Source organism: Megalobrama amblycephala, unplaced genomic scaffold, assembly GCF_018812025.1.
Source record: "Megalobrama amblycephala isolate DHTTF-2021 unplaced genomic scaffold, ASM1881202v1 scaffold537, whole genome shotgun sequence".
In the NCBI taxonomy this organism is placed as follows: domain Eukaryota; kingdom Metazoa; phylum Chordata; class Actinopteri; order Cypriniformes; family Xenocyprididae; genus Megalobrama; species Megalobrama amblycephala.
In genome coordinates this window covers 1-17,977 of record NW_025953449.1, presented here as the reverse complement: position 1 = coordinate 17,977, position 17,977 = coordinate 1, and the positions used below count along the sequence as shown (strand labels likewise).

At 36.7% G+C, this 17,977-nt stretch overlaps 1 protein-coding gene across 1 annotated transcript; it reads left to right on the top strand.

Annotated features, from left to right (window-relative positions):
• Positions 1 to 1,662: 1,662 nt before the first annotated feature.
• On the top strand, positions 1,663 to 16,576 carry LOC125261953 (mucin-5AC-like). The gene is made up of 9 exons (XM_048180534.1): positions 1,663 to 1,806; positions 3,813 to 5,138; positions 7,699 to 8,160; positions 9,751 to 9,999; positions 10,402 to 10,683; positions 14,690 to 14,944; positions 15,055 to 15,321; positions 15,476 to 15,573; positions 15,811 to 16,576. The coding sequence occupies exons 1-9, from the start codon at positions 1,776 to 1,778 to the stop codon at positions 15,892 to 15,894; spliced, it is 3,054 nt and encodes a 1,017-aa protein (XP_048036491.1). The 5' UTR covers positions 1,663 to 1,775; the 3' UTR covers positions 15,895 to 16,576.
• Positions 16,577 to 17,977: the final 1,401 nt, after the last annotated feature.

The following is a 17,977-nucleotide window of genomic DNA, read 5'->3' as shown; positions in this document are numbered from 1 at the left end:
TTCTGGAGACACCAGAGACTTATATCACATATAGTGAAAAGGGGCATTATAGGTCCCCTTTAAATAAAACATTAGTTTGTCCATATTTAACCCAACTTTGGTTGTTTTTCTCCCAGCAATGTAGGAAATAATCCATGTTGTCCATAGAACTGGAGAGCTTTTGCTAAGCGGATATGTTTACCATCCAATGCGGATCATCTTCCAATGGTTTAGTCTGTGAGAACATATAGTAAATAAACATAATGGCTTCTCAATTTGCAAAAGTATGTTTTTTTAAGGACATCATTGTGAATGAGCGTGTTGATGACTGCAGGAAATTCATGAGAATAAATGTGGAGCATATCCATTTCCTGAAGAGAAAATAATTTGCCTGTCATGCTGATTACGTGTATAGAGCAACACTGCAATGTAAATGACTCATGTTGCAGAACAAAAAACAGAAACCAAACAAGATTTTGCATGGGGTGAATCATAAAATGCCCTTCAAAACTGATGGTCAATGTGCACTAAATGTAAAATAACAGACCCAGAGCACATTTTAATGCTGAATCCCTTCTTTAATGAGTCTCCATCACTCACACACACCGTGTATTTGCACATGCTGCCCAGCAGGACGAGGATACAGTAGATATTCACATACACAGAGAACAAGCCTTATCTTACATTGAAACATTTCCAGTTGTCCAGTTTTTTCAAAGGTTCATGTTTGCAGCTGAAGTTTTGTTCAGAAACAGGCGAGCTCAAGCATACAGTAATCACATTCAACTCCAGTTTGTCCATGTTAATTCTGGGATAAACAGTTTTGATGATGACCAAAACGTTCATCTCACGTCTGCAGACTGTTTTCATTCAAAAGTTTATGTGATAATTGACTGATTAATTAGGTTTTGTTGTCACCAGACAAGTCACCATTATGGTGATCAGTGTTTGCTTTAGTTGACCTTTTTCTTTTAGTTTCTTTGTTCTCTGACTGCTGTCACAGTGTGTTTATAAAACATTTATTGTGGCAAAAAAGCTGAGATAAAATGAGATTAGGTTCTGTTGGCTAAAAATTATGGTAATATACTTTGTACAGATGACAGCATTATCAAAAACTATCTCCGTTCACATGGATTCGCAAGAACGACTAAAAATACTCTATTACGCATACCAGACAAGTGGTTGGCAATGTCACTTAAAGAACACTTGCATCAATTGCGCACGCCTATCCACCTTGTTTTTACGATTTACTGCACTTTGCTATTATTCTCATTATTTCCCTACAGTGGCAAATAAATAGACTAAACACGTAATAGGCATGTGCACGTCATAACTGTTTTCACAGAATCACATTTTTGCAGTTTACACAGAAATAATATTGGTGTTGTTTCCAAAAGTTTGCATTTTCCACTAAAACACTGTTGTCATGTAAATGAACGGCCAAAGCGCATAAAAAGTTTTATAGTACAAAGAAACACTGATCATTGTAACGGTGACTGCAAAGAAAACAATCAACATCTAAACCTCTGTTATTCTTAATAAGAACTTCTGTAGACGTCTGAGAGTCCAGCTATTTGCAAATTAGGTCAATGGAAAGTTGAGGTTTTCTATGCAAAGTCACTGTGTGAATACGCTGTTATTAGAGATCAGACTGTAGAGCACAGAATCACAACAGGACGATCAGTGGACAGGAGAGTATTGCAAACAGTAGAGTATTGCAAACAGGAGAGTATTGCAAACGCTCCCATCGTGACCTGAGATTGACAACCAGCGAATCGTCAAGAAGCAGATGTGAGATGAGCTCACTGTGGCTGCCACTTCTACTAAGTAAGTCTGTAAACTAACAAAAGCCTTTATAGCTAACATGCATAACCCTATATTTGCTGAGAGGATACACACATACACTACAGGTCAAAAGCTTGGAATAATTCAGATATTTTCAGTTCACCAATGCAGGATTTATTTGATCAAAATACAGTAAAAACAGTAATATTGTGAAATATGTTTACAAATTAAAAATGTATTTGATGCTAAGCTGATTTACTCCAGTCTTCAGTGTCGCATGATGCTTCAGAAATCATTCTAATATGATGATTTGCTGCTCAAGAACATTTATGATTATTATCAATGTTGAAAACAGTTGTGCTGCTTCATATTTTTAAGTCTTAAAAGACTTATTTCAAAAACATAAAGAATATGTTAATTATCCAAATGTTTGACCGGTAGTGTATATATAATGCCTTTTTGAAGACTATTAAATATCAAGAGGACATCTTGCATGTTTCTTAAGACTTTTGTAAGGTTACAAGTACGTTTATTCATTTAATATCATGTGTGCAACCGTTCCTTTTCAAATCCACTCCCACAATTTGAATTTACATCCTCAAAAGTTTCCTGGAAAAAACCCCCCTGGGTTGCATAAAGTTTGCATAACCAAGCCTAAATAATGAGCTTTGTTCCTTATACTTGGATTGATTTCACAGTAACCCCCACTAGAAATTTTACATCCCCAGAACATTCTCAGAACTTGCCCACTGGTGTTAAGGACATTCCCAGTATGTTCAGAGACGGTCACAATGTTCTTTTAAGGTTAGGGGGCGTTATTTGGTGGACCTTCAGGGAACATTCATATTTATGGGACTATTACTATAGGACATTCTGTTAACTTCCCAAATGTCCTCTTTGTAACATTCTCATGCGACCAAAAAATAACCAAAATAGAACATCAAACTCATATTGGGAACATTATTAAATGACCAACAGAGGTCTGTGTGGGAACGTTCTGTTAATGTCCCAAATATCCTCTTTGTAACGTTTATTTCTGACCATAAAATAACCGAAATGGAATGTCCTCCTGAAGTCATATAAGGACATTTTAGGAACGTCCTGAATGTTCTGTAAAGGTTCTGAATTTTCGTCACCTTTAGAGAACTTTTAGAGAGTGTTGCACAAGGTCCTGAGAACGTCACCTTCTACATGCGACATGCATAAATGGTGAACCATTAACAGTTTTGTAAGCTTCAAATGTTCTCTGTTGCAACTGTCTAATGCCAGTGCAGTAAGAAAACTTTCACTTTTATTGAAGATACAATCTCTGAACGTATTTCTAGATATTTTACCTGGATACTAATGCAAACTTACTTAACCCTCTGGTGCCCTTTGGTTACTTTTAACAATTTTTTTTTTAAGAAAAATTATGTCATCAAAATGCTATGACACTTGGTGACACTTGGTGGTTTTGTGTAAAAAGCGGCAAGCGGCAACATTTTTGATAACTGTAACAAAACTTTTATGGCCGGCAGAATATTTTGTTGTATAAATATATACAATATATCAGAAGGAAGAGAGAGCTTCTCGTTTTAAACAAACAAAAACATTTTATTCAAGCTTCATGCATTCTTGAATGTGGGTATTTCTTTTAAAAAAAGCAACATTTTGAGCAAAAAGTTTAAAAATTGTGTTTTTGTCAAAGACCTTGTCCTGATGGGATTCAGAACGATAATCAAAACAAAGATGGAGTAGATTGAGTTTATCAACACCCTCAAAGCTTCACAGTCCTATACCTCTTCTACATTTAATTTGGAAAATTCGGAAACATGGAAATCCAGAAAAACTCATAAATGGCGAGGAAGTGAATTACATAAAATCTCATCAATGCCGGGGAAAGAGTTAAAAAAAACATTATTGAAAAAAGTTACATTTGAGGTATTCAGACATTTTTGACTGGGATGAGTATGAGTGTGATCCCTAAATGAGGAGCACCAGAGGGTTAAGAGAAGTATTATTTTTGAGGTGTATGCAAATGTCACGACAACTTAATTGTTCACATTCAGGCTCAGTCATATGGGCAGAGGAGGATTATTTTCATATTTCCCCCAATGCCACATGGGACAACTACACTTTCCCTGACCGAAATACCACATGGGATGAGGCCAGGGACCACTGCCAGAAATGTTTCAAAGAACTGACGACCATCACCAGTAGAAACGTCCACCTCATTGTGCAGGAGGACGCCTCTTTGGACTACTGGATCGGGCTGCGCAGAAGTTACAATGGCACCGTCTCATGGTCCAAATGGTCCAATGGGAAACCCGTTACTTATCAGAATTGGTACCCTGGTCATCCTGTGCCAAATAAAGAAAAGAAAATGATTCCTAGATGTTTCTCAACTACAGAAACTCCACCGAGCACCTTAATAACTACTACAACACAAACCTCTCCAGAAACCTCTCCAGTAACTACTCTGGTAACCTCTCCAGAAACCTCTCCAGAAACCTCTCCAGTAACCTCTACAGTAACTACTCTGGTAACCTCTCCAGAAACCTCTCCAGTAACTACTCTGATAACCTCTCCAGAAACCTCTCCAGAAACCTCTACAGTAACTACTCTGTTAACCTCTCCAAAAACCTCTCCAGAAACCTTTACAGTAACTACTCTGGTAACCTTTCCAGAAACCTCTCCAGAAACCTCTCCAGTAACCTCTACAGTAACCTCTACAGTAACCTCTACAGTAACCTCTCCAGAAATCTCTCCAGAGACATTTCCAGAAACATCTCCAGAGACATCTCCTCCTAACACACCAGAAGATACATGTCCTATACTGACTGGAATCCTCGATTGCTTAAATATAACATATTATGATCTTGAAGATGTAGTGCAAAATTGCACATGTGTGAAACCCCAGATTGTCACCCCTAAGACCACAACAGATTGCACCACCCCTCATGCCACCACATTTAGCACCATCTTTAGTACCACAACATCTGGCACCACAACAGAGAGCACCACGTCAGAAAGCACCACATCAGAGAGCACCACGACAGAAAGCACTACATTAGAAAGCACCACATTAGAAAGCACCACATTAGAAAGCACCACGACAGAAAGCACCATGACAGAAAGCACCATGTCAGAGAGCACCACGACAGAGAGCACCACAGCCAGCAACTGCATCTTCGAACCCGAGCCAGATCCTGACGTGTACATCGAGGATGCTTGCGTGGTCCTGCTCAGCTATGGCATGTGGAAAGAAATAAATTGCAATGAAAGTCAATACTTCATCTGTTATGATGGTAAGGCCTTTGTTTTAGAGCACATCATATTGTTCAATTTATATTGTTGGCCCTCTTGCTCTCTTCAAATAAAGGTACCAAAAGTGGGTTTTCATAGCGATGCCATAGAGCATGGGCTCCCAAACTTTTCCACTCCATGACCTATGCATCTAATCCAGTAGACCCACCAAAATATATGAGAAAGTTTGATATGACAGAAATCAAGTGTTTATAATTAATAATGCCAACTGAGAGGCTTAATAATAAACCAAGGCGCTCTGAGCCTGTGAAAACACTGCAGGTCGTATGTGCGCACTTCACTTTGAAACACAAATCACAGCCTTTGCAATTCGAAAATCGCACTAAGCAACATTGTGAAATCTATTCAATGTTGGTATATCGTGCAGATTAACCGGTGTGTACGTGTCATTAACTGAAATGTAAATCTAGTGACTGCGCAACCCACCTTTTTCTTCTCTGCGACCCACAGTTTAAAAAACCCTTGCCATATAAAGGAACCATTTTTTGTTCCCCAAACAACCTTTCAGTAAACAGTTCTTAAAAGAACCATTTTTTTTTAAGTTTAAGAACGTTTTAAAAAATCTAAAGAACATTTATAGACTAAAAGAAACCTTTTGTGCAATGGAAAAACTCCATGGATGTAGAGTTTTAATGGATTTCAATGGATTTAAAGTTTTAAGTAATATATATTTTTAATTCATTTATTATTTTAATTACATTTCATGAATTTAACAGCTCATTATCACCAGAAAATGATTATGTTACCACTGAAATAACCTGCTACATGTGAAAGTATTATGCAATAATTTCATATGCAAGACATTTCTTCTATATAGAACCTTTTTTGGCATAAAGTGTTCTTTAAAATTGAGCCAAGAACCCAAGGGTTCTACACTGAACAAAATTATAAATGCAACACTTTTGTTTTTGCCCCCATTTTTCATGAGCTGAACTCAAAATCTAAGTAAATCTTTTTCTATGTACACAAAAGGCCTATTTCTCTCGAATATTGTTCACAAATCTGTATAAATCTGAGTTAGTGAGCACTTCTCCTTTGCCGAGATAATCCATCCACCTCACAGGTGTGGCATATCAAGATGCTGATTAGACAGCATGATTATTGCACAGGTGTGCCTTAGGCTGACCACAATAAAAGGCCACTCTAAAATATGCAGTTTTACTGTATTGGGGGGGTGCAACACATCTCCTTCACATAGAGTTGATCAGGTTGTTGATTGTGGCCTGTGGAATGTTGGTCCACTCCTTTTCAATGGCTGTGCGAAGTTGTTGGATATTGGGAGGAACTGGAACACGCTGTCGTATACGCTGATCCAGAGCATCCCAAACATGCTCAATGGGTGACATGTCCGGTGAGTATGCTGGCCATGCAAGAACTGGGATGTTTTCAGCTTCCAGGAATTGTGTACAGATCCTTGCAACATGGGGCCGTGCATTATCATGCTGCAACATGAGGTGATGGACGTGGATGAATGGCACAACAATGGGCCTCAGGATCTCGACACGGTATCTCTGTGCATTCAAAATGCCATCAATAAAATCCACCTGTGTTCGTTGTCCATAACATATGCCTGCCCATAACATAACCCCACCGCCACCATGGGCCACAGCAAACCGCTCACCCACACGACGCCATACATGCTGTCTGCCATCTGCCCTGTACAGTGAAAACCGGGATTCATCCGTGAAGAGAACACCTCTCCAAAGTGCCAGACGCCATCGAATGTGAGCATTTGCCCACTCAAGTCGGTTACGACGACGAACTGCAGTCAGGTTGAGACCCTGATGAGGACGGCGAGCATGCAGATGAGCTTCCCTGAGACGGTTTCTGACAGTTTGTGCAGAAATTCTTTGGTTATGCAAACCGATTGTTGCAGCAGCTGTCCCGGTGGCTGGTCTCAGACGATCTGGGAGGTGAAGATGCTGGATGTGGAGGTCCTGGGCTGGTGTGGTTACACGTGGTCTGCGGTTGTGAGGCCGGTTGGATGTACTGCCAAATTCTCGGAAACACCTTTGGAGATGGCTTATGGTGGACATGCCTGCAGTCAGCATGCCAATTGCATGCACCCTCAAAACTTCTGACATCTGTGGCATTGTGCTGTGTGATAAAACTGCACATTTTAGAGTGGCCTTTTATTGTGGCCAGCCTAAGGCACACCTGTGCAATAATCATGCTGTCTAATTAGCATCTTGATATGCCACACCTGTGAGGTGGATGGATCATCTCGGCAAAGTAGAAGTGCTCACTAACACAGATTTAGACAGATTTGTGAACAATATTCGAGAGAAATAGGCCTTTTGTCTACATAGGACAAGTCTTAGATCTTTGAGCTCAGCTCATGAAAAATGGGGGCAAAAACAAAAGTGTTGAGTTTATAGTTTTGTTCAGTGTATATAGAACCCTTTTTTTCTAAGACTGACACACTTAAAAATAAAATAAAGGTTCTTTATTCCATTGCACAAAAGGTACTTTAAAGTGGAAAAAGGTTCTTTGGATTATTAAAATGTTCTTCACACTGAGACAAACATGGTTTGAACTGTTCACTGAAAGGTTCTAAACTATTACTTTTCAGTGTAGTCAACCTGTACGTTTCTGTCGATATACATTGTTGCACTTATCTGTCTGTAGAGCACTTTATTGGTGAAATATCCATTACCAATGTGACAACAAGAGCGGGCGAACTGAGCTGGAGTGAGGCACCTGGTAACATTACTCACTACAGAGTGATAGTCACTGGGAACCAGAAAAACCAGACGCTGATCTGGAGAAAGGCACCTGGAAACAACACTGACTCCACAGTGGAAATCACTGGGAACCAGTCACTGAGCTCGAGTGAGGCACCTGGAAGCACCACTTACTCCACAGTGGGAATCACTGGGATCCAGACACTGAACTCGAGTGTGGCACCTGGAAACACCACTGACTCCACAGTGAGAATCACTGGGAACCCAACAAACCAGACATTTAATAATAAAACTTGGTTGTATATAGACATAGAGAATCTGACACCAGGAAATCTGTACAGTGTTCAGGTGATTCCTGTGAAATGTGGCAGGGATCTCAATCCGCAGAATATCTCCTTCTATACCAGTAAGTAGACTTGGACTTCAGTGTGCACAAGTTTTCAAAGTACAGCACAAGTAAGGGGTAAAGTACAGTCTATCACCATGCATTTATTTTCCTGATAATGACCAGCTGACTGTCCATTATCTCACTTATTACACGGCTACTCACCCAATAAATAATTGCATGGATGTGATTTATTGATTTGAGTTAAAATTTTTAGTTTAAATAACGTTTTATTATTCTACCTGCAATCATCAAGAAAATAATCCATTATAACGTACAAAACAGTCAAGTAATATTAATACTCAAATCCTTTGAGGGTTTTTTTTAACACAATAACAGCAAGATGGCACCAAGTGCATTTGTGCATTTGAAAAAGAGAGCCGTATAATAATAAGGTGCACATTTTATGACTATTGTAAAATCTGCTATGTTTATATGCTTTTTTCAACATTCTTAATTTTGTTTTAGAGGTCGCCTACAATAGGTTTAATTGCATCCAAGCTTAAAAAAACCCTTTCATTTACTCATAATATCCATTGCAGTATCAGCTCTTTTTTCATAGCGTCTGAAATGGTTTGATCAAGTATTCGGTCTCTCTAAACCCCTCCTTTCCAAGATCTCCGACGTCACTTTCCCGCCGGAACACGCTCCCTCAGCTGGACTGAGTGGCAAAAGAACCTGCTGCATGACTGGATTTAATCGGGAAAACTGCGAAAACGCGAGGAAAACAAATGATTACACTAAAGGTTGGACTTGAAAGTGTTCCTTATGACATGTCAAAGAAAAATAATCCATGGATATTGACATGCAGCCAGGAATCGTGTTTTACTGACATTTATATGTGCCTGATTTCGATGCTGGGGAAGTACATAGAGCAAATCTGCCTGTGAACGCTTTATATAAATACAATATGGGTAGGTTTAAATCCGCGTAATCACTTATATCAATGTTATATGTATCATCATATCGTCCAGCACTAAAACTTGAAAGTTTTTGTCAGTGTTTATTTAAAAACACCCAATTATGCAGAATATAAGATGGTAAATATTAAATTGATGAATTGTCAACAAAATATAGTCAAAGCTATTTGTACAGTCAATCACAAAGCTCTTTCCCGTTTTGGATGTGTTTTGTGTGTTTTTCGCAGCATTCACGCTGAAAACCAATGCTGCAGCTCAGTCTTTGTGCCACTCAGTGGGTGTAACCGCAGTCATAACGGTCGACGGTGACGTCACGTGCATATCCTCTATAGCGTTTGAGGGCGGGGCAAAAGAGACGTTGTTTGCGGGCAGCCAATGAAAACCATTATGCAAATTGTTTCCAAACCTACATAGGTTCATGCATGATATAAGACTGACGCTTCATTTCAGGTAGTTCAGGATCGTTTCATTTTTTTTTGGGAGACAATAATCTTTGATCTTTGAAACTTCTACATTCTCAAACAGCTACATTATACACTACATGAAAGGTAATATCTGAAAAAGCATAATGGGGCACTTTAACACATCCAAATAGCATTATGTAGACCTATGCAGTGGCTTGTTTGAACAACAATCAATTTATTATTTTTCATCATGGTGACTAATGAGCCGAGTGCTGTTCCTCTTTTAGTACCCTCTAGTGTGGAAAATCTGACAGTAGTGAACGTGACAACTTATACTGTCAGCCTCAAATGGAGTAAACCAGAAGGAAACTATGCATTCTATAAAGTAGCTGTAACAAACATGCCGGATCATAAATGTCCAAGTGAAGAGTGCACTATTACAGGTCTAACTCCAGGAAACAAGTATGAATTCATAGTCAGAGCTACAGTGAACGAGACTACTTATGGTGTGCCAAACAACGTTTCTAATTACACTAGTAAGTGGAGAAAGTTTCATGCTTGACTATGTCATCAATAGCTATGTTTCCAATTGCAAATGTAACTTTATAATGCGCAAAATTAGAATATTGCATAAAACATTCAAAATTGGCATTTATTCAGTAAATGTGTTTCCATTGTAGTCTAGTCTTTTAATCAGATTTAAAAAAAACACAAAAAAAACAACTTCAGTCCACAAGGTTTTTATGCACTTTTTTAAAATTCATGCACATCTTGCTGTTTCCACACAACCTAAAATTCATACAAAACGAATGGAAACATAGCTATTGTCAAAGTATCAAGAATTCCTGTGACCACAGCTTTCAAAAGCAGTGCAACAAACTGATGTTGACTGAAGATAGATTTTTTATAGACTGTCTTTTGTTGTATTTATTTTTCAGAGCCTTCAAAGGTTGTAAACCTAACATCATTAAATGATAACAACACAGTCATTACAGCCTCTTGGGAGCAACCTCTTGGTAACCATTCAGGGTACCGCTTTTGTCTTTATGAAGGCAGTGACTGTACTACCTGTGAGAATGCAACAAACTGCAGCAATACAACAAGCAAATCAATACAAGAGGCTGATAAAACAGATGGCACCAAGTATTGCCTGTGTGTGGCAGCACTAACAAACAATGACACCCTACAAGGAGAAATGGTTGGAATCCCAGCATACACACGTGAGTCTCATGCTCACTTATTACATTTCATATCATGCATATATATATTCTAATTGACACAAATGCTTAGCGCATGTGATAAAGTTGAATGTGAGTTGACAGTCAAACAACTATGGAAGCTTGTTTCCACCATGGTATAAAAAATAAAAAAAGGTAACTGAAACTAATTGAATTTTTTTCTTGCAATTTTGAGTTTATATTGTGCAATTGCAGTTTGGACTTTAGAATCTGCAGTTGTGAGTTTAAAGGATTAGTTCACTTTCAAATTAAAATTTCCTGATAATTAACTCACCTCCATGTCATCCAAGATGTTCATGTCTTTCTTTCTTCAGTCGAAAAGAAATGAAGGAAGGAAAACATTTTTGAGGAAAACATTCCAGGATTATTCTCCATATAGTGGACTTCACTGGAGCCCAAACGGTTGAAGGTCAAATTACAGTTTCAGTGCAGCTTCAAAGCGTTCTACACGATCCCAGACGAGAAATAATGGTCTTATCTACACTGTTAACGATTTCCCTGTATTTTTACAGTACAGTACTGGCAGCACGGTTGCCAGCAATGTACTGTATTTCACTTTACAGCAATGTACTGTAATGTGCTATCACTTATTTGATGTTGCTCGTTGGGGATAGGCTAACACATACACTGTTGTCACGTGCATTTCATACACTTCAATAATACATCTAGGTTAGTAAAATATTATCCTTGCTGAATATTTCATGCATTATACTTGCTTTGTTGCCTAATAGATAATTATTAACGGTGATAAAAGTAATTTACACCCCTATTCATATTATTTTTTTATTATCATAATCGTTTATTGTCATTACAATCACTATGCTACAGTAAAAATAAAGTAAAGTTCTGGTAAAGTTAACAATAGACACTCTCTCTGACCCCAAACCACCCATTCACAGTACGATTCAAGTAAAACTTAAGTATTTTCAATCTGGGCCGTCTTTTTCCATGTTTTTGTGCCTAAGCACTAACTGAAGATGCAGTGTTGACCGCGGCCGCTGCAGCCGTCAGCGGACTGCAAATATAACAAGCTTTTGTGCACCGCCAGTGAACGACTATAAAAGTGCTTGTTTTTGTCACTGACAGGCTTGGATCGGACAACATTATGGAAAGGATCCCCACAGGAATAGACTTTTTGTAATCGCAAGATACTTTTATGTAATATTTTTTGTACTTAAGTACGAAAAGTATTTTATTAAATATTAAACGTACTTAAGTATTGAAAGTAAAAGTACAAGTAAATGTAAAATATAAAAGGAGCAAAAAAAAATGATTAAGAATTGTTCTACACACAGATTGAGCAGCAAGATTGTGTTCAGTTTTAACTCTCTTTCATTTTGTTTCTTTGAATTTAAAAAAAATGGCTAAATGTTAATTGTAATTTTTAAATATAAAAAAATACTAATATATTAATTATACATTGATCATTCATGTTAATTCGTAGTGCATTATAACTAATGTAAGAGACAACTTCAAAATGTTAAAATGTAAATGTTGAAATTAAAAATGAACAATACTTTTATTAGCCTTTTATTTAATGTTACAAATGGACTCTTATTGTAGTGTTACCATTTCATATAAATCCAAACAGTCCTGCTTAAAAATTACCATCTTTACACACAAAGACATAGCATAGGTCTATTATATGTATACTTTCACACATTATTTGCCTCTATTTTAGAAAACTTGATGATTATCTAATCAAAATATGTGTTACAGTGCCGATAAAAAAAGAACTGAAATCGAATACATTTCTGATTTATGTTTCTGTCGCTGCATGATGAGGATACAGTTTAAATATGCAACTACTGGATAATGAATGCATAACAGCGAACAAATGGATATAAACTAATGCAAATGAATGATAACAATCATGACATTAAACAGTTGGTGTTTTTGTCACATTGTTTTAACAGCTTGAGGTACTACTAATGTTAGCATCCTCTCAGCCTCGACGGCAAACATACTGTTCTCCACTAATGCAGCATCTACTCAACAAACTAAATACTTTATAATGATATGAAAACATGTACAGTACTGTGAACTGCATAACATACCGTTTTGTTGTCTAAGTTTTAAATCCGTTTTTGGAGTGTCCCGCTCTGTGCAACATGAAGCCTCACGTCACGTGTCAAAACAAACTATACAAGGCATCAGTGATAGTTTTTATTTCGCCTCTAGAGGCCGCTCTCGTGCTGTATAATTAATGACAGCGCACTCTTCTCAGCGGACGCAACCCGGCAAATGAAATCAACCGTGGTTGTGCGGCACTTGTTTGCACATGCTTGAGTGCAGTCTGTGTTCTTCCGATTTTATTTTGTAGTAAGTAATGAAAATGCTTTGGGGGGAAATGTATCGGAGTAAAAGTATACATTTTATTTAGGAAATGTAGTGGAGTAAAAGTAAAAGTTGACAGAAAAAACTCAAGTAAAGTACAGATTCTCCCAAAAAATACTTAAGTACTGTAACAAAGTATTATTACTTCATTACATTACACCGAGCTTCCAGAAATACACCGTTCTGCTTCTCCAGTCACCAGCGTCTGTGTTCTTCTGTCTGCGTGATGTGACGTCAGGTGGCATGTTATTTACAGCAATCCTGTATTATTGCCTGGTATATTACAGCCAGGTTACAGCAGGGTTACAGCAACACTAAAATATACTGTAAAATATTCCCGCTCATTCAAAATTACCCAGAATGCAATATAAATTACAGTATTTTACTGTAATATAGAAATGTGGTACTGTACTGTAGGTTTTTACAGTACTGTGCTGCTAAATCTACAGCGACATTTAACAGTGTAGAGAAACCATCGCTCATTTTCTAAAAAAATAATTACAATTTTATACATTTTAATCATAAATGCTCATCTTAAACTCTTCTTCTTCTTCTTCTCTATTGGAATTCCAGCAGTGTAGACACTGCTAAGTGTATTACTGCCCTCCTCAGGCCAAAGTCTGAACTAAATTGTCATATACAATATGCTAGTGCAAGTATATAACAATTAGTTCAAACTTTGACCTGCACTGCTGTAATTCTAATAGAGAAGAAGAAGAAGAGAGCTAGTTCAAGATGAGCATTTATGGTTAAAACGTATACAATTTTAATTTTTTTTTAGAAAATGAGTGGTTGTTTCTCTAGATAAGACCCTTATTCCTCGTCTGGGATCGTGTAGAGCGCTTTGAAGCTGCACTGAAACTGTAATTTTGACCTTCAACCGTTTGGGCTCCATTGAAGTCCACTATATGGAGAAAAATGTTTTCATCAAAAACCTTAATTTCTTTCTGACTGAAGAAAGAAGGACATCTTGAATGACATGGGGGTGAGTAAATTATCAGGAAATTTTAATTTGAAAGTGAACTAATCCTTTAAATCTCACAATTCTGAGAAAAAAAGCCAACTGTGAGATATAAACTCGCAACTAAAAAAAGGTAATTGCGTTTTTTTTTTCTCTTTTAATCTCACAATTCAAACTTTATAACTTGCAGTTGTGAGTTTATATCACACTATTCTGAAGTTTTCTAGCAATTTTGAGTTTATATCTCACAATTTAGACTTCAAAATTTTCATTTTTGGGTGAACTAACCCTTTAAATCTAATTTCTGAAATAAAAAATAAATGAATTCTGAATTGCAAAATATAAATATAGTAAATAAAAATATAAAAATATAAATATAATAATAATAACTCACAATTCTGAGAAAAGAAGTCTGAAATATAAACTCTCAGTTGCAAGCAAAAAAGTCTTATTGTGTGAAATAAAAAGTCACAATTAATTTTTTTTAAAATTCTATGGCAGAAACAAGCTTCCATAAACAACTGAAGGAGTTTTTAAGAGTGAAAAATATAGTAATGTCCAAATGACTGCTTAGATTTTTATAACCCTGCATTCAACAATGTACCATTTCCTAAATTCTAACAGACTGCTCGTTTTCTTCTCTCTCTCTCTCTCTCTCTCTCTCTCTCTCTCTCTCTTTTTTTAATGCAGTCCCAAATACTGTGGACCTCTCTTTGGACCCCAAAAGTGATCGCATAGAAGCCAGCTGGACATTAGTAGCAGGGCATTATCAAAAATTCATTGTGACAATTGAAACAACTTCTTTCTCTTATAACAAAACTAACAGTACTAAGAGCTTTAGTTATACTTTCCTCGGCCTGAAGGCAGGAGTGGAGTACAAAGTTACAGTTATCACTGTTAATGGTGACTTGACAAGTACCCCTGCTACAAAATCAATTTACACCTGTGAGTAATTACATTGCTTTATTTTTAGCCAATTTGTCCAGTAGCTTATATAACCATCTTTATCAGCTTTTCAATTCAAATAAAGTAACATCTCACATATCAATCCACAGTCCCGACTAGTCCTAGTTGGGTAAATGCTACTTCTGACAAAACCACCATATATGTACAATGGGGAGCTCCAAAGGAGTCAACAGGAGCCACGATTGAGTATAAGGTGGACTATCGTGCTGCCTTTTGGAACATAAATGTTACAAATTTTACAAACTCTACAAGCATCACCTATAAAAATTTAAATCCAGGAACAAGATATGACTTTAATGTCAGAGTTGTGACCGATCGTAATATGAGTTTGCCAGTCAGTACATATGCAAAAACAGGTAAAGATGAAGCAAACATTATGATACACTTTGTGTATCATAACTATGCTATTTTAACAGGTTATTAAAATGATCTGCTTTGCTGAGACATGTCTTTGAGATTATAAGAATATTTTTGAATATCTCTTGTTTTAAATCTGTCATTTGTTTCCAGAGCCTGAGAAGAGGACACTGATCCTCACAATGTTGTGCTCCTCTCAAACGCCACTTCAGTGTGAAAGTAATGTTACTCAGACTGATCTATTAAAAGAGGTGAGGAGATGTTCGACTTTACACTAACAGAATTATCATGAAATGAATGTACATTAGAAATAAAGATGACAACTGAAGAAACCTTGATCACTGCCCAAGAGTTAGATTACGATTAATATTATGGAAGTCATGTGCACTATTGATAAATGCTTATATGAATTATGTAAACCTTTAAGGCTCAATTTAAAAACAAAAGATTCAAGTGAAATAAACTAAAATTTCCATTCTGTCTTTCAGCTGAACGAAACATTTTATAAGAAATTTGAAGACTCGGTCCACTGGAAGCTGAAGTGGGTGGAGAGGAAGGTGAACAATCCTTAAAACAAACGCTGGGTTTATAAAAACAGATGGATATAGAAGCAGTCAACATTTATTGTGATTCATTTCTTATCAAATATTTGTATGATTTCTATTTAACGCCGACTCTCTGACCTTTGAATCCCTATGGATACGATCATTACGTCATAAAAACATACTGAATGTTTTTACATCAACTCATCAAGATCATTTCAGCTAATTTTTTGTATGCCATACAAGATTCTGCTCCATTTTAAGATTATATTAAAAAATTTCAGGCAGCAAGTTGACACTATTTTTTTTTACAGTAGCTAACATGAAAAAAATATTACTGAAAAAAATATTACTGAAATGTTGTGTGATTTGTTTTGTTTTCTGATCGTGATTTTGGATTTTGTTCTTTAGCAGACACTTTTAAGCTTTTCTTGAAAGATGCTCTCAGTAGTTTGGGTTCTCATTGGTTTTCAATTGCATTTTTTTTTCTTTTCACAAAATGCAGTCCTGTACACTGTGAATATTGTGGTGTGATGATAATTTACTGTAGTCGAGGGAGATATAATTCATTTGTGTAACACTGTAACATGTAATCATTTTTGTCAGTGACATTTGTTATAGCTGCATGTGAATTGCAGTTTTAATTTTTATGGTGGAATTTTTACTGTTACTATTTTAGATTTTTTCGGGGATTGGTTTCATTATAAATAAAGCTATTCATGCATTTGACTTCTTCATTTCACTACATTATACAAGTTCTCAGCATAATTACTGTCCTTCAGACTCACCAAATAATATACACTTTATTTCCTTATGTCTAGTTTTCCAGTACAAATATCTAAAACTTCTTTAAACAACATACAAAGCGACACTCCCACCTTGTGGTCTATTGTGTGAATACATCAACACAGAAGGCTCAATCCACAAGGCTAAGTCATTATTGCATCGTTTTTCAATCACGTCTTTTCAAAATGTACTATAAATAAAATATGAGGCTGCTAGCACAGAAATGTCTATATCCTCTATGACTGTCTCTATGACAAAATATATACATTCATTCTCTATAATATATTTACAGTACAATAAATAGCCTACTGTACATATGCAGTAGATTTTAATATTCACTCGAAAATGCACTAAAATGCTGGGTTAAAAATAACCCAAGTTGGTGAATGAGCGTGTTGATGACTGCAGGAAATTCATGAGAATAAATGTGGAGCATATCCATTTCCTGAAGAGAAAATAATTTGCCTGTCATGCTGATTACGTGTATAGAGCAACACTGCAACAGCTTCGGAGCATGTAAATGACTTTTGTCCAGGAGACTTCACGTTGCAGAACAAAAAACAGAAACCAAACAAGATTTAGCAAAAGGTGAATCATAAAATGCACAATGTGCACTAAATGTAAAATAACAGACCCAGAGCACATTTTACTGCTGAATCCCTTCTTTAATGAGTCTCCATCACTCACACACACCGTGTGTTTGCACATGCTGCCCAGCAGGACGAGGATACAGTAGATATTCACATACACAGAGAACAAGCCTTATCTTACATTGAAACATTTCCAGTTGTAACATGTGTTTTTCACAGGTTCATGTTTGCAGTTGAAGTATCGTTGAGTTTTGTTCAGAAACAGGCGAGCTCAAGCATACAGTCATCACATTCAACTCCAGTTTGTCCATGTTAATTCTGAGATAAACAGTTTTGATGATGACCAAACGTTCCTCTCACGTCTGCAGACTGACATTATGACAGCGTTTTCATTCTCAACATCACTGAGACTCACTGAAGGAACACTGAAAAATGAGTCTCGGAGAATCAAATTTTTTATCGCCGTCAGTGATGCAATGAGAATATCTGAGGAATCTTCTGGGTTCAATACAAGTTTTTAACCTTTGTCTAAAGTCATTTCATTCCACTTAAAGGAATAGTTCACCCAAAAACTAATATTCTGTCATCATTTATTGACCCCAATGTTGACTTTCATCTGTGAGCAAAAGATATTTATACAGTATTTAGCAAATTGTGGCAACAGAGCTTAACTTTTACTGATCCCAGATCATTCCATTAAGACAAGTCTCATAGATGATGGAGAAAGTCTTTTAAAA